The following is a 21,200-nucleotide window of genomic DNA, read 5'->3' on the forward strand; positions in this document are numbered from 1 at the left end:
ATTCAGGGCTAGCTGCTGTTGTTCTTTTGATCAGCAGAGCTTTGGCACACATTACTGCACCACAAGGGGCAGGGGCTGGCCTTGGACCACAGAATCCTGGGTGGGCTTGGTGGAAGGTTAGGCAGGGAGGGAATCTGCAGGGAGTTAGTGGTGTCCCCCCCCCCACACACACACACAAGGGACAAGCTAGGCGAGCCTGCAGGCGAGGGCATGGGAGCGGATCTCTAAATGTCCTCCCAAGTAGAGGACAGGAGCAGAGCTAGTTCTTGCTGAAGTCACAAGGACTAACCAAAGATGAATGCAAAACATTCTGAATTCCCTCAGCCGCCACCCCACTCCCACTGTTCTTGTTCTGTGATTGGACCCTCAGTTGGATCAGGTTCATCAGGTGTTACAGGGGAAAAAATAAATGACGGGAATCCCCATTAAGCAATTCTAGAATAGAATAGATAGCTTATACCAGAAGGAGGGAGTCCACATATAAGCATTTTCCAGTCAATAGAAATTTAGCTGTGATTTCCACCCAATTTTAGATACTTTAAAGTCACATCACCTGCTCCTAAGTCGTGTGTGTGAGTGCATGTGTTGAAGCTATAACTAGTAATTGGTCTCAAACCAATGACAATCCTCCTGCCTCAACCTAAGTGCTGCTATTCTGGGTATGCACCGCTATGCTTATCTCTGAGTCGTCCAGAGAACTGGTATGGGGCTGGAATAGAAGGCTCAGTGATTAAAAGCACTTGTTCTTGCCGAGAACTCAGGTTCCGGTCCAAGCACCCACACAATACCTCACAACCATCTGTAACTCCAGCTCCAGGGGACCCAACACCCCTCTTCTAGACTGCAGGCACCAGGCACACACATGGCACACATACATACACACAGGCAAAAAATATGTTTAAATGTTTAAGGAACTGGTGTTTGAGAGGAGGAAAAAAAAGGAAGAAGAAGAAGAAGAAGAAGAAGAAGAAGAAGAAGAAGAAGAAGAAGAAGAAGAAGAAGAAGAAGAAGAAGAAGAAGAAGAAGAAGAAGAAGAAGAAGGGGACATCAGCGTGGGCTATGAGGGACCCACATAGCCAGGAGGTGTGCAGGGGTCTTTCCTCCTATAGTGTGACACCCCTAGGGTTTGTGTTTCCTGAGGTGTGCAGACATTAGGAGATGTCCTCACTCCCTGTCTGCCACCACCTGCCTACATTCTGTCTATGCCACCTAAATGAATCAAGATGTTTACAGATGTCCCTTGTCTGTGGCCCCTGGGAGTGCTTTGAAGGGAAGGCTGTGCTTGTGGAGTCTCCATTAAGAATGCTTTGGGGCCAGGCTAGAGAGCCGGTGCAGCCGGTAAAGTTGACACATGCTACATGATCAGAACACCTGTGCTTATTGCTGCGGCCACCACCACCATCACTCTTGGATCGTGTCTCATTCAGAAGATTGCTAAAGACTTTTCAGTATGATCCCTGAGCCCTGATAACAAGCCAGGACGTATCTCACTAGAAACAAGTGCTGTGTGTCCATGGTCCCCGTGTCCCTAGGACCCAGCTTTGGAAACATGCTCTCTAGACAAATAAGAGATCGTGCACACGGGACGCCCCCTGGACCCGGCACACGCAAACTCTTGAATGAGACACTTCTCTGGGAGAATAGCTGACAATAATTTTACTTGTCTTTAGAGGCTAATGAAGGGGTGGGGAGGAAGAGCTTTTTAAAAAGCATTCAATATACAAAAAGGTGCCAGCGCCAGACTCCCAAGGAAGCACCGTGGCCACTAAGCCAGGCTGACCCTCGGTTGAGGTCCGAGGCCCAGGCGGCCCTTGGGGCGGGCTAGAGTCCTGGTGGGAGGCGAAGCGGGTGGGGCGGGCCAGGCCCGGCTTGGGAGGGCGAGGCCGGGCCCCCAGTCCTGCCTCGGCCCTGGGAATGTCCTCCCTGTGTCCGGGCCGGGCGACGGGTTAATGCTATGGCCGGTGGGGTCCAGGAGCCTGGCGGGCTCTGCGGGCTATCAGTGGGGCGGGAGGCGCCGCTCGGCCAGGCCCCCGCGGCCCAGCACCTCGCCGCTGAACTGGTAGGTGAGCTTCTTCTTGACTTTCTTCACCTCGCCCGTCTTGCCGTAGTTGCGCAGCGCGCGCGCCATCTTCTGGTAGGTCATCTTCTTGCGGTTGCCCTTCTGGATGCCCCAGCGGTGCGCCAGCGCCTCCTTGTGCTTGGACGAGAACTGGAAGGTACCTTTGTCCTTGTCCACCCACCAGATGCTGTCCTTCATGTCGCCGCTGCGCAGCAGGTCCAGCAGGAACTGGTACAGGCGAATCTTTTTCTTGCTGCCTGTGAGAGATGGGCAACCAAGTGGGGTGTGGACAAAATGCAAGGATTTTATGGGGACCCTCCCACCAGCTCCTCCCAGCCATGGTAGGTGCAATCACACACGTGCCCACTCCCATTCAAGTGCACACCCCTCCATGTATACAAGTCCTCATATATATGTCACATGTATCCATACATATATACACATCTGCTCTCACATATCCACATGCCTATCCAAAGGCCTTCACACGCAGGCACTCACACACAAGACCTACACACTCACAGGCCTTCCTCACACACTCATAGGCCTTCACACATTCACAGGTACTCACACACATGACCTCACACACTCACAGTACTGTATACACCCAGGCCTTCACATATCTACATACAGTCTCCCATTCACACTCCTACACAATACTGATGTGCACACACAGACTCTCACACACTTTGAAGTGATGCCTGTTCATTCATAATACAGACAGACTTAGAGACCAGTACAGGTAGAGAAGCATCCACAAACACGCACGTGTGCATGCACACACACCTCTGAAACATGGCTGCTGGGCCAGTTGACCTTGGCTAGGAATATGCAAGGTTCATAAATGTAAATGCAGCTACAGTCACTGGATCGGTGGTGCTGGACCCTACCTGTCTCCCCGTGCAGAAGACCTGGCCCAGGCTCCAAGCCATCAGCTTCTCCATCAGACACCTCCAGGGGAGGGCTCTGCCTCTCACCCTCCTCCTCATCTGAGCTCTGCTGGTGGGCTGGGGACAAGGATTGATAAGGGAAGCACATCCGGGACATGTAGGGAACCTGCAAAGGGAAGGACAGGTGTGAAGTCCATAAGGGATAGCCCAGGGCTGCAGGAGGGGTCAGCAGGATCGAGGACTGAGAAAGGAAAACTAGGGGCCAGTCTGGACCAAGACTCAGGGGGTGCAGGTCTTGGTACAATGAGTTGTTAGTTAACCGAGCCTATCACCCTTCCCACTGTGGCCTCTGGAGTAGGGAAGATAAAGGTATATCTTTATGCATGCAAAGGGGCCATGTGCCCTGGCAGTGCACTAGGAATAGTGGGAAGGTTCTGGGGAGCAATGAGCTGGGGCTTAATACGTAAGTGAGTGAGCCTTAATGAGGAGGTGATGAGCCAATGAACAGGCAGTGGAGGTCAGTGAGGGATGGCAGAGATCAATGGAGCAGAGAAGAGTCAGCAATGAGGATCAATAGGGAGCCAAGGGGTCTGCAGAGGCGAGCATTTAGTGACTCGGAGTCTGGGTACATGGAGAGACAGAAAATGGGGACTCTAGGCAGTGGGACCCTGAGGGTCACAAACAGGAACAGGGTGAGAGAAGATGGCTGAGGACTAGTGGATCATATGGGATCTGTCCATCGTGTGTGAGACTAAGGTGTGGGGCCCTAAGGTCAGGCGGGAGGTCAGCACAGCCGTTGGGGTACCAGCTGCCGTTGGCTCTGTAGAGCAGGAAGCCACGTTGAGTAAGAGCCTATGTCAGCTTCCTGTGAAGGCTCCATGCCTCACCACAGGCCTGGAGGTCTGGGGGCGGGAGGGGAGAGGTGGACAGAGGACAGCCAGCAGCACACACCTGGTGACTGAGGCCGGTGTGGGGTGGCACCATGGGAGTATCGAGGACGTGCATCTGTTCCAGCTCCATGTGGCGATAGAGCTGCTGTAGCTGCGGGGGCTGCACGCTCTGCAGCTCTGTGAAGTGGTTCTCAGAGAAGTTCTCAAACTCGTTGTGGACGTGGTGTGCGGAGAAATCCCAGTAATGATCTGTGGGGAAAGCCAGGGAGGAGGGCGTGAGCCAAGGTGCCGGGGCAGGAAGAGGGTGGAGTAACATAAAATAATCATTCAGGCTGGGCAGAAAGTGCATTAATCATCGCCTGGAACATCCACGGACTCCACCGCTGCTTTATAGAAAGGACTCTGAGGCGCAGAGAGGTTTCCTAACATGCCAATATTAAAGTCCCTAATGACAGTCACACCTGGAGCTGTCACCAGCAGCCACTCTATATTCTGCTTCCTGACTGGGCCCAGAGACACAGACTTCTGAGCCCTAGTCTGAGTCCTGGCTTTGCCATCTGTTGGCTGTGTGACCTCAGCACAGGCCTAAGCCTCTCTGGCCTCAGTGGACCCATCTACAAAATAGGTAGAATTGCTATTGGGAAAATACACATAAGCTCCCACTCTAGATCCACAGCAGGCCTTGGAAAATGGCTTTCCCTGCCTCTGTGACCTTCCACAGACTCCTGGCTACCTAAAGTCACAAGCATGGGTCCTTGTCACATGATCAGGGTATGATTGCAAAGTCACGGGGCTGACATTTCTCACATACCAGAGTTTGTCCAAACCTACAGTGCTGCCTCTATAAAACCACAGGCAGGGGCAGCCACACCCAGGTTCCTGGGAGGCTGAAGGAAGAGATTTCCCCAGAAAGCCCCTGTGGGTGTCTGGTGTCTGTGGAAGGGTGGACCCAACTCCAGGAAGCAGCCACATAGCTCTGGGTAGATCTATGATGTGGCTTCTCCCTACACCTTTTCCAGGAACAAAAGTTGCTGCCTATCTGAGGGACTTTTGGGCACAGTTTGGGGTATGGTATGGAGCTAGCGAGATGGCTTAGCTGGTAAAAGTTCTCACCACTGAGCCTGACGACCTGAGCTCAGCGTGCGGTCACACATGAACATATACACGCATATATCAATAAATGAATTTAAGAAGAAGAATGAAATAAATGAAAATGCGGTGTTAAAAGAGGGATTTCCTCATGTGGCCTGAAGGATGTGGAAGGTGATGAGCCCGGGGAAGTCCTCCAGTAACCACGTACATGTGTGCATGTGTACATGTGTGCATGTATATATATGTGCATGTGTTCATGTGTGTACACACAGGCACACATGCCTATGATCTTGCTTTTTCTTTGTCTCTCACACAAACACATCCTTTAAGAAATGACATATGCTTTCCAGCTGTGTACCAATACCACAGGACTTTTTTTGTTAATTGTTTACTGGGAGGGGCCAAATATGCTGTGCATGCGTAGAGGAACAGAGTCTGTTCCCTCCTTCTAGAACCTCAGGGGTCCCAAGGTCAACCTCAGGCAGGACAGTAAGCACCATCATCTACTGAGCCCTTCACTCATCCGTATTCTTGAGTTTTTGAGGCAGGGTCTCACCCAGGCTGAGTTTGAACATGTAATCCTCTCAACTTAGACTTCTAAGTTTGGGCTTACATGCCTGGCTCTAGCTTTCTCGTCCTGCTGAGCAGTGCTGGGTTGTATGAGCCTAAACATCTTTTTTTTTCCACTGAGCCTCTGATTCCCCGGTTAAAAGGTTGTTACCAAGGCTCTGTCCATGTGCCACATCTGAGTCTGGCAGCGGGACCCATCTCTAAGAGACTGCGGCACAGAAGAAAAAGTGTATGCTTTGGAGCTTCAGACAAACCCGGATGCATTTACTGCTGCATGCTCCTGGGCCTCAGTTTCCTCATCTGAGTGAGTAAATAGTTTATACCCATTTTATCCATACACTGTGAAGGGGTAAATGAGCTATCTGATGCCCAGAAGGTGCTTAGGATAGAACATGGCACAAAAGAAGAACATTTATTCCCATACACTCATACTGGCCCTAAAGAGCCTGCGCTAGCACATCTGTAACTTCAACAACCAGAAAATAGAGGAAAGAACATGAAGGCAAGCTAGGCATGATGGCACATGCCTTTAATCCCAGCACTCCAGAAGCAGAAGCAGAGAGGTCTCTGAATTCAAGACCACCCTGGTCTGCACAGTGAGTTCCAGGCCATGTAGATAAAATGAGACCCTAACTCAAAACAAAGGCCTGAGGCCTGAGTCTGGAGAGGTAGCCCGGTGGTTAAGACCACTTTTTCTTACAGAAAACCAGAGTTATGTTCCCAGGGAGAGACAGGGGACAGTAATGGCGGTGACCAAGAGGAAGCTGGGTCTGCAATCCGAATCACAGAGCCCCATTCTGTCCTTTCGGGTTTAGTGACCTTGGATGTTGGTCTTGGGGCAACTCCCAACCTCCTGTAACTCTAGCTCCAGAATATTCAACAGCGCCCTCTTCTGGATTCCTAAAGCATAGACATGTGTATATATACACAAACACACACACAAACACAGACACACCCACAGAGAGAGATAGGGAGACAGACAGAGAGACAGAGAGAGACAAATAAATATTTAAAAATAGGTTTTTAAAAGTTTGAGGCCATCTTGGCCTAGAAAGCAAGATCTTATCTCAAAATAAAACAGAAAGCCCAGGGCCGTAACACAGTGGTAAAGGCACTTGCCTCTCATACACAAGGTCCTGCGTTTGAGCCCCAGGACCAAAATCAAAGGTCACTAAACCCGAAAGGACAGAATGGGGCTCTGCAGTTTAGATTGCAGACCCAGCTTCCTCTTGGTCCCCACCATTTACTTTCCCCTGTCTCTCCCGCAGCCCGTTCCAGTTCCAGGGACAGGAACTGTGAGTGTTTGCTGTCCTCTAGGTGAGAGATGAGAGGCACCTGACCTAACTCTTTCTGGCCCCACCCCACCCCACCTCTGCTAGCTCTGAAGCCTAACGCAGCATGTCCCAAAGCTGTTGTGGATGACAGCAGTGAGAAGCACTGTGGGGAAATGTGGGCCTCTGCTCCCTGCTCTTGGTCTCCTGAAGGCGATGGCCAGGACTGAGCTACAATGGTTTCAAAACCTCACCTTTCCCCTTGATTTGGTTGCCCAGGCAATTATGTAACCAACACTCTGGTAGGCAAACTCACTCCAAATTTGGGGCCCCCAGAGAGAGTGTCCAGGAAGTGAGTCAGAAAGCAAAGGTCAGCCTTTCTGGCCCCCTGAACCTTATTTCTTGTGTTTTATTCTATAACCCGGGCTGGCCCAGAACCTATGAGCCATGCAGTCTGAGATAGCCTTGAGTTCATGGTGATTCTCCTGCTTCATTACAAATTTAAACCAACATACTTGGCTCTCTCTCTCTCTCCCCTTTCTTTTCTTTTCTCTTTTGTTCTGTCATTGTCTTTCCTTCCTTCCTTCCTTCCTCCCTCCCTCCCTCCCTTCTTCCTCCTTCTTCCTTCCTTTTGAGACAGAGTCTCATGTAGCACAGGCTAGCCCCAAACTTTCTGTGCAGCAGAGGATGATCTTGAAGTCTTGACCCTCCTGTGTCTACGTCCCAAGTGCCAGGATTACAGGCATGTGCCACCGTACCTGGCTTGGACAATTCTTTGTGAATGCAGTGTTTAACTTGGTTTTGTCCCTTTATTGTGCCACCTTGCCCTCTGCCTAGCGGCCACCCATATACTCTCAGCCCTTCAGAGAATGTTATCATGTTATTTTCATATCTGTGCCAGCTCCATGTTCACTTTCTACATCCTGTGGGCATCCACCATGCAGAAGGTCTCAGTGCTCAATGGGATTCCTGATGCTAACTTACAGCCTACCAGGCACAATGCTAAGAATTAACCCACTTCATCTCTCTGCTCTGCTCTGCTCTGCTCTGCTCTGCTCTGCTCTGCTCTGCTCTGCTCTGCTCTGCTCTGCGGAGGTAGAGATAGAGGCTCCTCATACACCTACACACAATTGAAAACAATAAAATCAAATCTTTACAAAAGAACATCAAATCCAGCCTGAACTAGATAGGGAGTTCAAGGCTAGCCTGAGCTATATAGGGAGTTCAAGGCTAGCCTGAGCTATAGGAAGCCCTGTCTCAACAGAACTCTCCCTGTTGACAGTAAGGAAAGCTGTAACTCAAGACATTAAAGTCCTGCCTTTAACCAGAACTTGGGAGGCAGAGCCAGGAGGATCTCTGCAAGTTTGAGACCAGATTGGTCTGCATAGCAAGCTCCAGGACAGCCAGGGATACACAGAGAGACCTTATCTCAAAATTTAAAATAAAAAATTAAGTCCTTTGTCTACAGTGGCCACTGGTAGTGTAGTGTCATGATCCGAGCCCACTTCTGTGTAATTCCAGGGACTTACACAGTATTTTAACTCTTACTACACCATGCCAGCTATTACTATGAAGTAATGTAAGCTTTAAGTAAGACCTATGGTGACACAGAGAGCCTCTCCTGATGCCCCTGTCCATCTGTCTGTACACACCCATCCATCCATTAGCTACCCATCACCCAACCTCTGTCTATGCAGCCAGAGCCACCCAGCCAAACGAGAGCCCATTTGTGACAGGGTCTTGATATAGAGCCCAGGCTGGCTTCATGTGCTGGGATCACAAGTGGAAACCACTATGGCTGTCAGTCCATTTGTCCTGATCCTTTCTTGTTCCCACCCATTCATCCATGTTCTTACTTAGTCCTAAGAAGAGCAAGAACCAAGCGATATTAAGATTACAAAACACCGGGGCTGGTGAGATGGCTTAGTGGGTAAAGAGCACCCGACTGCTCTTCTGAAGGTCCAGAATTCAAATCCCAGCAACCACATGGTGGCTCACAACCACCTGTAATGAGATCTGATGCCCTCTTCTGGTGTGTCTGAAGACAGCTACAGTGTACTTACATATAAGATTACAAAACACCAAGCCTTAAGAGTCACTCAGCTGACCTATCTCCTCAGGACAGAAACCCCAGGCTGAAGGCCAGGGCTGTCCTCAGAAAAGCAAAGTATTCTCAAACCAGAAGACCAGGGACTGCAGAGGTGGCTCATAGCTCAAGAGCACTGACTCTCTCCCAAAGGACCTGAGTTCGGCTCCCAGAGCCGTGTTGGGCAGCTCAGAACAACTGGAGCTCCAGGGGAATCTAACACCTCTGCCCTCTGAGGACACTAGCACACACATGCACACACACACAAGCGGGCACATACACCTACACACAACTGAAAACAATAAAAACAAATCTTTACAAAAGAACATCAACTTCAGCCTGAGCTATATAGGGAGTTCAAGGCTAGCCTGAGCTATTTAGGGAGTTCAAGGCTGTCCCCACAGAACAGAACAAAACAAAGCAAATAAAAACAAAGGAACAAACCAAACCAGAGGAGATAAGGAATTAAGAAAGGAGGGGCCAACAAAACAACCCTCCTTTTTGGGAAATTACTACCACTACAGAACAGCCTCTCCTAAAAGCCTGCAGGCATGTTGCAAAAGCCTGGTGAGCAGGAGGCCTCGAGGTATTTGTTTCTCTCAACGGTGTACCCTGATTATTGGCGTTTTAATTCTTACCAGGACACAGAGTTGAATGTGGCTGTATCAGCATCCTATTCACCCCACAGCATCTATCCCTGTGCCAGGCACAGAAAAGACCCTTGGTGTACTTATTAAACAGAGAGGTGAATGTGAGGTGGATGGAAGGTTTGATAGGTGGAGGAAGAACAGTTGCTAAGGAGGCGAGGTGGTTGGTTACATGGGTGTGAGTCAACTCCAGCCCTAGGACCAAGATTCCTAAAAGCCAACAGTGCATAAGGAGATGACAAGTGTACAAAAACCATGAAGACTTGTGCATTGCTGTGGGGCTTGTAAAGCTGTTGCTGCCATGATGAAAGGTAGCTTATCAGCTCCACCAGGGAAAAGAGGGGCTGAGGAGATGGCCCAGGAATTAGGATTTGGCACTGCTCTTCCAAAGGACCTGGAGTTCACTTCCCAGCAGCACCCACATCAGGCAGCTCATAACTTCATAACTGCCAGTAACTCCAGCTCCCGGGTACTCAAGTATTCAATGCTCTGACCTCCATGGACACCTGCATTCACACACACACACACACACACACACACACAAGAAAGAAGTACCACAGGACCCAGCAAGTCCAGCAAGCCTATTTGTAAACGTGCATGCACAGGAGTATAAGTCAGAGTCCTAAGGAGACTATAAGCCCAGGTCATGGTCATAGCAGCTTTATTCACCACAGCCAGAAACTAGAAACAGCAGAAGTATCCATCAACACGTGAGCCTTTAAGCAAAATGTAGTGGTCTAGGTCATGGGCATAGCTGCCTTCCAAAATGAACTCATACAGTGAATATTATTCAACATATAAACAGAGAAATTCTGGCCTGTGCTACAACATGCTGAATCTTGAGACGTTCTGCTATGTGAAATGAGTCTGTTATAACAGGAAAATTGCAGTATGACTTCACTTATCAGAGGCACCTAATGTAATAATATTCACAGAGATAGAAAGTAGAGCCAGGTGATATTGATGCATGCCTTTGATCTCAGCACTTGGGAGGCAGAGGTAGGCAGATCTCTGAGTCTGAGGCCCAGCCTGGTCTACAGAGCAAGTTCTAGGACAGCCAGGGAGAGTTCTAAGACAGCTAGGGCTGCACAGAGAGAAACCCTGTCTCAAAACAAGACAAAAACAAAAAAGAGGGAGGGAGGAAAAGAGGAAGGGAGGGAAGGAATGGAGGGAAGGAAGGAAGAAAAGAAGGAAGGACGGAAGGAAGGAAGGAAGGAAGGAAGGAAGGAAGGAAGGAAGGAAGGAAGGAAGGAAGGGAGGGAGGGAGGGAGGGAGGGAGGGAGGGAGGGAGGGAGGGAGGGAGGGAGGGAGGGAGGAAGGAAGGAAGGAAGGAAGGAAGGAAGGAAGGAAGGAAGGAAGGAAGGAAGGAAGGAAGGAAGGAGATTGCAGGTTGCCAGGGGCTGGCAGGTTGGAGGATGGGCAGTTGTATAATGGGCACAGGGTTTTAGCTTGGCAAGATGAGTTCTCAAGACAATGGTGATGGCTACTCCACAATGTGCATGCATTTTTGTTTTGTTCTGTTTTAAACAAGACCCGGTAAGCCAGGCTAGCCCTGAACTCACTCAGACAGTGACCTTGAGATCCTGATCCCAGATCTTTGCTGTCCCCAGTGCTGTAATTACAGGCACAAACCACCATGCCCACATGTGTAGCTTTTGTGAGTGTATTTTACTACCCTTTATACCCTTGGATGGTGTAGAAGTGGCCTGGCAGTAGCACTTGCCACCAAGCATGACAATGTGAGTTTGATTCCTCAGGACCCATGTGATGGAAGGACAGAACTGATTCTGATCTCCATGCCTGCGCTGTGGCACATTCATAACTACACATAGACAGACAGACAGACAGACAGACAGATAGATGAAGGATAAATACATGGATAGATATATAGACAAAAATATTAGGATGGTAAATTTTATACTATGTGTACTTGATACCTTCAAAACCTCTCCTGACCTTGTCTAACCCTTTTGTTTGTTTATTTTATTTTGGGGTGTGTGTGTGTGTACATGTGGATGTTCAAATGAGTGTGTGCACATGTAGAAGCCAGAAGGACTTCAAGCATCTTTCTCTTTCACACTCCACCTCTTTCTTTTCTTTAAGGCAGAGTCTCTCTCCGGACATGGTGGTGCGCACTTTTCATCTCAGCACTTGAGAGGGGGGCAGGCAGATCTCTGAGTGCAAGGCCAGCCTGCTCTACATTCAAGGCCAGCCAAAGCTACATAGTGAAACTATCTCAGAAGGAGGAGGAGGAGGAGGAGGAGGAGGAGGAGGAGGAGGAGGAGGAGAAAGGGAAAGAAACTGAACTCCTATTTTGACTCATCTGTCCAGGAAGCTCATCTGCCCTGACCTCCAGAGTGACAGTGGTAACTGTACAATGGTACAGTTGGTAGCTATACCTGGCTTCTTAGGTAGGTGCTGGAGTTGCAATGCAGGTCCTCATGCTCACATAGCAGGCAGTCTAACTACTGAGCCATCTCCCCGGCTTTATGCTCATTCCTTTTTCTTTCTACTGCTGCTACTCTCGCTGATCTCTTCTGAGCATCCACAGTGTCTTGGGTTAGAAAAGCTACAGCTATGCTCTTTTTTTTCTAAGTGCCCTTCACCTAGATCCTGTCCTATCTCTTACATCTGATATCTACCCAGCAGCCAGTGGGTCCATGTAAAATTGGTCTAATTCTACTTCTTAAGAGGCTGTGGCTGGGGGATAACTGGTTTGAGGTTAGCCTGAGTATATGATGAGATCCAAAAGAGAGAAACAGAGAGACAGAGACAAACAGAGACAGACAAAGGAAGGGGTTGGAGAGAGGTGACAAAAATAGATAAAAAAGAAAAAGAACTTCCAGAAAGACAAAACTGAAAAATAAAATTAAAAAAAATCTAGATTATAAAAAGGAGAACACATGGAATGGTGTCAGATGTCAACAAACAAACAAACAATAACAACAAAATCCTGAAATAACCAAAAGACAGTAGGGAAATGCTTTTAAATTTCTAACAAAACAAGATTTTATTTTTACCCAGAAGTTTGACACAACCAAACTGCTGCTTACAGGTGAGAACACAGAATAGACGGGAAGAGAGACAACTCCACACAGCACAACCGTGCTGCTTCACCTCCTGTATAGCTCTCTGGAGCTCCTGACACATCTATCTGCTCTACGCTGCCCCCTGGGCTTTCTGCATATAGTGGCTCGCTCTGTTCTTACAATAATTCTGCAAAGTGGGTGTCATTACGGAAGAGTTAAGACACCTCATATAGCAGTCTGGGCTCTTATCGCCCTTCAACAGTATCACTGAGAAACACGGTTGGAAAGGTAGAACAGATATTTAAAGGAGACTCTAAGGGTCAGCAGAGCTATGTCCTAGTCACATGATCATAACAATGGGCACGTCTGTTCAGATGTATTACCATATAACAACGGAAGCCTTCCAGGTAGTGGTGGCACACGCCTTTAATCCCAGCACTTGGGAGGCAGAGGCAAGCAGATTTCTGAGTTCCAGGCCAGCCTGGTCTACAGAGTGAATTCCAGGACATCCAGGGTTGGAAGCCTGCAGAACTGTGAGCATCGTGTTGGGAATTGCTGTTGTCAAATGCTCCTCCTCACAGCCTACGTGCACACACACATACATGTCTCAAACTGGAAGACTGAGCTGACTAATCTCTGAACACCTAGAAGGCTCTCAGTAAACAGCGATGTTTGTGGGGCTGGGGGGGATGGCTCAGTGGATAAAGCACTGGGCATCCACCATGTAAATTTGTGGTGTAAGTAGCAGCTCCCCCAACCCTCGGTGATTCCAGGGCTCTGAAAAGACAGGTGTTCTCCAGAGCAAGGTGATATCAAACACACAGAATGATAGATGTACCACAAGCTTTCTGCAAGTGTCACCAGCAGCGGGGAGGTGGGAGAGGAGAAGGCTTTGCCTGAGGTGCTGTATGTTTTTCACTACAGCATTGAGAGCTTGTTTTAAGATTTGTTTTTTATTTTTATGTGTGTGAACGTTTTGTCTGCCACACATAAGGCTGTTCAGATCTTGTAATGTATGCCAATGTACCATGTGCACATGTGAGTTACAGACAGCTGTGAGCCACCATAGAGGTGGTGGGAGCCCCGCTTGAGTCCTCGGCAGGAGCAGCTGGTGCTCTTTTTTTTTTTTTTTGGTTTTTCGAGACAGGGTTTCTCTGTGTAGCCTTGGCTGTCCTGGAGCTCACTTTGTAGACCAGGCTGGCCTCGAACTCAGAAATCCGCCTGCCTCTGCCTCCCGAGTGCTGGGACTAAAGGCGTGCGCCACCACGCCCGGCTCAGCTGGTGCTCTTATCTGCACTGCTCTCTCCAGCACCTGAGCGTTTGCCATTTTGATAGTTTTAAATTAAGCACTTAAAAATGTATTTCAGGCTGGCAAAATGGCTCCCACAAGTTGCTCTCTTACTATGCACACCACACACACACACCACATACACAGAGAGAGAGCGAGAGAGAATATAAAAAATAGAAAGCATATTTAAATTTTCACCAAACATAAGGCTATTCAGATCATGTAATTTCCTTGTCCAAAACTCTCCAGTAAAATTAATTACAGCTTAGTAGCAGAGGGCTGTCCTGGCAAAGACACGGGATACAACATATACTCCTCCATGGCCTTCAAACTTTTTTCAACTGCCTTTTGATGGCCACTTTGGTTTCATGTTGTCTCCTGATGATGATCTGTAGCCATGTGCCCTCTGCTTCCTGCTCTTGTTTTTGCTGCTCCCTGTCCCCATTCACCTCACACATATGGTCCTTTCTCTTCATGAAGATTACAGCTCAGCCATTACCATCTCAAAGGCTTCCCTGAACATCATGTGAGCAGGGCTTCCACACATCCATGAGTAGAGGAGGGGAGGTGTAAAATGAGTGGAAGGATGGGTGTGAGTAGATGAGAGAGTGAGTAGATGAGTGGGTAGATAGGTAGAAGGGTAGATGCATAGAGGATGGATAGATGGATAGGTGGGTAGGTGAGTGGATGGAAAGATGGATGGATAGATGGATAGGTGGGTGGGTGAATGGATGGATAGGTAGGTGGGTAGATGGATGGGTGGGTGAATGGATGGATAGGTGGGTGGGTAGATGGATGGATGGATAGATGGATAGGTAGGTGGGTAGATGGATGGATGATGGATGGGTGGATGGATGGATGGATAGATGGATGGCTGTCACCCAGGTCGTGACTCCTTTGGGGTTTGCATATCAGATATCCTCCATATCAGATATTTACATTAGGATTCATAACAGTAGCAAAATCACAGTTATGAAGAAACAAAAAAAAATAATTGTGTGTCACTGCAACATGAGGAGGTGTATGAAAGAGTCATAGTACTGGAGAGGTTGAGAACCACTGCCCTTGCTGCTCGCTTGCTCTCTTGGGTACAGCAATGCTAACAACACATACTGAGCCCTCACCCGGTCCTGTACTTAGCATGGTACACACAGCCTCACAGAGGACACATGTCACCTCATTCACCTGTTATAATTCTGCGAGGTGCTTCCATGATCTCAGTTTCACAGATGAGGTAGGGGCACTCAGAGAGGCTCTGTTGCTTGCCCCAAGGCTGCACAGCTGCTGAAGTCAATGAAGAAAGGATTCCACTAAGTATCACTTTCTTACAGCGTGGACACAAAAGACAGACAGCAATCAGCAGAAGGATGGGAAAGGCAGAAAACTTTTCTTGCGTCTTCTAATAGAATATTCCAGTAGGGATCAGGGACAGCACCGATACTCAGATGGCTAATGACTGCAGAGGTGGGGGTGGGCAGGGCACCCAGAGACCCTGGAAGAGTCTCTGAAGGAATTCTGGGCTTTCGCCTTAAGTATAGAGCCATTTCTATAGCCCTGCTCCAGATACAAAGAACCCCTTGGAACTCTGAGCCAGGGAAACCCAGCTTCTATGAAGTGCTGGCTCCATCTTCCCAGACACACTCCCACATCTGATATCTAGATATTTGGGCAACTGCATAAAGGTAAAAATGAGGAGGCCAAACTCTTGAAGGAAATGCCTCTATCTAAACGTAGACTAGGCCAAAGAGAAAGCAACCCGGCCTGAGAAAGAGGCTCCAAGCCCCGCTTTGCTTGTGAGACCTGAGCCACCAGGGGGAGCCCTCCTCAAACTCAGGGAGATTTCGGTCAGTCCTCCGACTCTGCTGGAAGGGTGGGTGGATATGGTGTCAGTCACTCAGACCTGGTTCTTAATCTGTGTGAGGGAAAATAAGGATAACGCAGGCAGAGATAACATATGTTATCTGAACCTCACCCAGGGAGGGTGTATTTCTTGTACACTTTGAACATGTCTAAGAAGAACAAAAGAAGGCATTTGGAAGCTTTCCTAGCACTGGGGGGGTCTGAAAGGACCCTGTGCCCTTGAGGTGGACCCTCCTGGCAGGACACACTTCCAGAAGACTTCATGCTGAGTGCCAGGTGAAGGTGCTCTCAAGGTTTGGCTTCCAAATAAAAAAGCCTTAACTGTGTGGCATCACAAGTGACAGTCCTGGGTGTGGCTGTCAGGTGTGAGCACACCCTCAGCTGAGGTGCTGAGCATTTCTGACCTTGAACCTCTAGATACAGGCATTACGGAGAATCCCCCATCCTGGTCTGGAACAAGGTGGCTGTGCTTCTTGGCTTGTTTTAGGCGACCTGATATCTCCTTCCCCAAGCACTAAGTGTATCTTCCCTCTCCCCTTAACTTTCTAGAGAACAAGGCTGGGTTTGGGGTGGACAGTTGAGGCCAGGCCTCTTCACTACCTCCATCCGACCTGGGGTGGAGGGCTTGGTGTATGCTGAACAAGGGACACTCGGAGGCTTTCACTTGACCATGACTGGAGACCCTCCTGGCATCTACTAAAAGAGTTGTTTGTTTGTTTGTTTGTTTTAAAGTTGCTAAGCCTTTTGCCAACAGAATTACCAAGTCCCAAATCTCAGTAGAGCAATAGAGAAAGGCTGTTAGCCACACAGTAAGGGAGACTTTCCAAAGGGGGCTTTGGATAAGGGGGATAGCAAGAAAAGAGAGAACACGCTCGAATGAGTGGTTAGGAAAGAGCACAGGCACAGGACAGGTCATGTGGACCAGAGGTCACTGGCCTAATCAAGTCACTCAGCTCCCCACCTGTCCTCATTTATTAAAAAGACCCCAGGCCACCCGGGCCTAAGCCAGATGGGGTTCCACCCAGTGCTGAGATGGAAAGTGGACTGCACTCCCCTTTGCTAACCCGGAATCTATCTATCTCCAGAGATAAGCACTCACAGAGGAAAGATTCGTTTTCTTCCATGGAATCTCAGCAGGTGTACAAACCACATTTAAGGGCAGGTCGAGCTCCGAGCTCCCTGGGTGGAGGGCCAAGCAGAATGCAACACTGATGATCTCAGTGTGGTTTTGGAGTTTTGTCTTGTTTTTGGTTTTGTCTCACAATACTTTGGGCACTTTTAAAAATCAAACCTTATAGTCTTCTGGTTTTGAATTTTTATGGGACTTCTCTGTGTGTGTGTGAATGTGTTCTCTCTCTTCCTTCTTTTCTCTCTCTCTCTTCCTTCTTTTCTCTCTCTCTCTCTGTCTCTCTCTCTGTCTCTCTCTCTGTCTCTCTCTGTCTCTCTCTCTCTCTCCTCTCTCTCTCTCTCTCTCTCTTGCTTCTTTCTTTTCTTTCTCCCCCCCCCCCCGAGACAGGATTACAGGGTTTCTCTGTGTAGCCCTGGCTGTCCTGGAACTCACTCTGTAGACCAGGCTTATATGTGTTTCTTGCACTTTTTCTTTTGGCTCTTTTTTTTTTCCGTCTGTCTGTTTGTTTGTTTTTATTTTATCTTATGTTATTTTTAAGTGTCTATTTGTTTTCTAATCAGAGAGAAAGTGAAGGTGTGGATTTGGATGTTGGAGAGAATCTGGAATGAGTTGGGGAACCAGACAAGATAAATGAGAAAGAAACTAAATTTGCCCTTGACACAGGAAGATGCTCAGGGATCAGAGATCGGGCTGACATTGTGGGATACAGGGATGAGGTTGCTGCCTGCATCTTACTCTCAGAACTCCAAGTAACTTCGGGAGTCTTTTCCTCTCTCCAGCCCCAGGGCATGCTGGGATGAGGGGTGGAGGACCAGGTACTCACCGCTATGGCTTTCTCCATCGCTGCCCATGAAGGAGTAGTAGTCATGCGGTGGACGTTGGTATAGTTCTGATTCGTAAGGAACCAAGTCCTCCGATGGCTGCCGAGAGAGAAAGGTGTCAGAGCCTGAGCTGTTGAAGATATTCCAGTGAGTTTGAGGCCTGTGACCTTCCCTGACTGGGGCACCTGGGAGCTGCCCAGCCTTTGCTTCGAATCCAGAGCATTCAGAGACACCGTGGGTAAGGCGGTGCGGGAAGTTCAGGACAGCGTGCTAACAATGAGGTAGAGAGGTCAGAGGTCAGCAGATCCAGGGCTAAAGAGAGGGTGCATGCAGCCCCTTCCTCACTTCTCTTATTATCCACTGCACCGTTCCACATACACCTATGACCATGGGGGCCTGTTGCCCTCTCCTGTTCCCACCAACTCATCCTTCCCCACACGTACAAACACTCCCTGTGACACACTTATACCCAAAGCTGTGGAGACTCACTCTCACATGTCCACACACTCACTCTTGGGTTCCTGTCTCGGTCTCACACACAGGCATCCTCACCCTCTCATGAGCCCCATGTCTCACATAGGCCTATACATCTGCTCACACTCACAGACACCCACTGTTCTCTCACCCCTGCAGGCACACACATATATATTGACACACACATGCTCACATCAACTCCCAGCCATCAGTACATTCACATGCCTTTCAGAGCCAACCAGGTCCCACTCTCCAGTGCTACCTTGGGGCCGCCTGCCCCTGACTCCTCCCCTCCTGTTAGCCGCTGTCCATCTAGTCTCAGGAAGGCACAGTCCGACATGATGACTGTCATGTTGATGATTTGTTTGTACGAAGGTCACCCAGGCAGATTTTGGGGACCAAGGAACTATCCCTTTTGCCTCCTCCCTCCACTGTCCTTTTGATGGGAGACTCCCTGCCACCATTAATTTCTCTCTTCCCTCCTCTTTGTCCTCCTCTCCTTCCTTTGTCTTTCTTCCCTTCTTTCTCCATCTTCTCTCCTCTGCCTCCTCCATCTCTCACTTGCTAGGCACAGGGATATGCACTCCGAGCCTTCCCGTCAGTCACTGGGCTTCTCCCCACCCCCGCAGAGTGTGCCCAAGGATTGCACAATAGTTACAGTGGCCTTGCTTGGTGGGCCAGGGCTGCCTTGAGAGCCTGTCCACTCAAGAGACACTTGGTTGAGGCTGGAGAGAGGCTCCTGAGGCTGGAGAGAGGGGCTAATGAGCTGGTGTAGGAGCTGGAGGTCTGGCCTGTGCCCATATCAGCAGGAAGGAGAGGTCAAGGGTCAGGGACAGTGGCTTTAATTGAGGCAGAGTGGACTTCTGGGACACCCTCCATCACCTGTGCTTGCCCCAGCACCTTTTCCGTCCCAGGCAGGAGAAGGGGATCAGGGTAAAGGTGAGGACAGTGAGGTTTGGCGAGCCTATTTTCTATCCTGTGAGGAGACCAGAAGCTGGCCCTCTTCCCTGGGTTTCCAGGCAGTACACTAGGCCTGCCCCTGTTGCAGGACACTGACTACAATGTCAGGCCTAAGGTGCTATGGAGGGCTGGAAGGGATAGAGAAGAGATCTGTCTCTAGTTCAGGAACGCTGAGTCAGGTGGGCAGGCCCTGCTCAGCCTTTCTTCACTGCCCCAACACCTCCAAGGGTAGGAGAAAGCAAGAGGGTCCTCTCTAAGGGATTCTGAGCTGCCATTCACCCAAAGCTGTGACTGTCACTGAAAACAGGAGGAACAGGTGGGATCTGCCCACCTGCTTGTGTCCCCGTCCCTGCCCCACCTTAAGTCTAGCCAGATCTTCTTACTCCAGCCCCAATCTCCGTCCCATTCTGGCCCCAGTCCATCCTTCACCCGATTTCTCACTGAGCTAAGTTCTAGCCACAAATCTAACTGCAGTGTTTCTGCTCTGTGTTCTCCTCTTGCCCAGCCTGACCCTAAGAAGCCAGTCTTGGTCACTGCCCAAGACTCTCAGATCCATGTAGGCCCAAAGCCCAAACACTTGGATCAACAGCCGTTCTTCTACGCCAGGCCACAAACTGAATGTTGGGGACCCATGGGTGACTTCGAGTTCTAATAGCCTTTGCCTCAGGAGCCCACAGGTCTTGAGTTGAAACCTCTCCTGTTGCCTCCAGAGACTCCTAGGCCAGTCTCCAGATCTCCTCATCCATGGCCTCTCAGGAGCCGCCCTCGCCATCTTCAACCCAGAACCCTGCCCTAGAGTTCGGCCTGCCACTGAACCCATCTATAAATAGCTGTTCAGGCCCCACCGATCACAGCCCCACCATGGGGCCAGCCGGCAACCCTCAGCCCGCCAGGGCATGCTCTAAGGAAGCCAATGGCCCCTCGCTGGGTCTCAGACCAGCAGCTCCGGGGAGGAAACACCAACTTCCCACTGATAGGGAGCCGGAGGGCATCGGGTGGGCTGGTGGGTTAGTGGGCAGATGGTCACACAGCCCAAAGCCCCAGGCTGGGCTGGTAGTGAAGCCCCAGTACTCACAGGGGCGGTGAGGGGAAACCCTTCCATTTTGCACGCCTGTAACATCCAGCTGAGCTCCAGGTTGGTCAGATCCCCTGCTTCGGTGGGGATCAAGGCGGATCCCCCTCAGGACCAGGTACCCCGTCGGGGGGCTGGACGGTCGTGGGTCAGACGCAGGGCTCAGGCCTGCCCCCTGAGCTACAGGAGCCCTGGGTGAGCCCCCTCCCTTGACATTGCAGGGCCAGCACAAGTTCCTGATTTTATCGAAGGGCCTGCCACTGGGAGATAGTCCCCTTGGGGTGACATCACCGCCCCAGCCCGTTTGCATAAATCTCTTGCGCTACAGGAAGTCTCTGGCCGGCTGGGGCAGGTGGTTCTCAAAGGGCAGCCCTGGGAAGACAGGGGGCCAGGCCCCTGCCCAGAGGAAACTGGGGCTGGGAGGGAGAAAGGCTAGCACTACCATGGAAGGCTTCTGCTGCTCCGGTCGATAGGCCTTGCTGAAGTGGTCCACTGTTCTTTTAGCCTAATAATACCGATTTCTTCTCAGTCCCCTCTGGTGGCCAGGAGTCCCCGCTTCGGGGGGTTAGAATAGCGAGAGTGTGGGTCCCTAATTTTGAGGGTGAATTTGTCAGGTGGAGGATTTTGGTCCCAAGGCTGCCAGGCTTGGCTCTTCCTGTAGGCCCTGCAATATCTGCTAGATCGTCCTAAACCAATTAGGGCCAACAGTAGACACTGGGTCTCCCACATTTTATCTCCTTTCCAGACTTCTCAAGTGGGCTTCCCTTCCAATTGGGAAGGACCTTGACTTCTGATCCCCTCCCCTCCCAGCTAAGTACCACAGCTGATGTCAGATCCCTAAGGACATTGTTCCCAGCCCAGTTCTCCTGGTTGGTTTCTCCGACCCTTGAACGTTACGATCTAGACTTCCTCGTTTATAACCTTCCTCGCACATTTCTTCTTTCCTGTTTTCCTATCCTTGTCTCTTTCTGATTGTCTGCTCATCTCTCCAGCCCACCACATCTACACATCTCTGTTCATCCAACTGCTCAATTCTGAGCTGCCAGTCAGCTTGTCTGCTTACCC

At 49.8% G+C, this 21,200-nt stretch overlaps 1 protein-coding gene across 2 annotated transcripts; it reads right to left on the reverse strand.

Annotated features, from left to right (window-relative positions):
• Nucleotides 1-1,639: 1,639 nt before the first annotated feature.
• On the reverse strand, nucleotides 1,640-20,354 carry Spi1 (Spi-1 proto-oncogene). 2 transcript variants are annotated; one of them, XM_085829710.1, is made up of 6 exons: nucleotides 20,139-20,354; nucleotides 17,632-17,728; nucleotides 15,005-15,103; nucleotides 3,898-4,085; nucleotides 2,947-3,112; nucleotides 1,640-2,316 (listed from the first exon to the last, which is right to left on the reverse strand). In XM_085829710.1, exons 1-6 carry the CDS (start codon nucleotides 20,181-20,183, stop codon nucleotides 1,997-1,999), a joined length of 915 nt encoding a protein of 304 aa, XP_085685836.1. In that variant the 5' UTR covers nucleotides 20,184-20,354; the 3' UTR covers nucleotides 1,640-1,996. The 2 variants fall into 2 exon arrangements, with proteins under 2 accessions (XP_085685836.1, XP_021011685.1); XM_021156026.3 differs by lacking the exon at nucleotides 15,005-15,103.
• Between the last annotated feature and the right edge of the window lie 846 nt (nucleotides 20,355-21,200).

The sequence above is a fragment of the Mus caroli genome, unplaced genomic scaffold (assembly GCF_978045245.1).
Source record: "Mus caroli unplaced genomic scaffold, Mus_caroli_1 scaffold_2, whole genome shotgun sequence".
NCBI classification, from domain to species: Eukaryota; Metazoa; Chordata; class Mammalia; order Rodentia; family Muridae; genus Mus; species Mus caroli.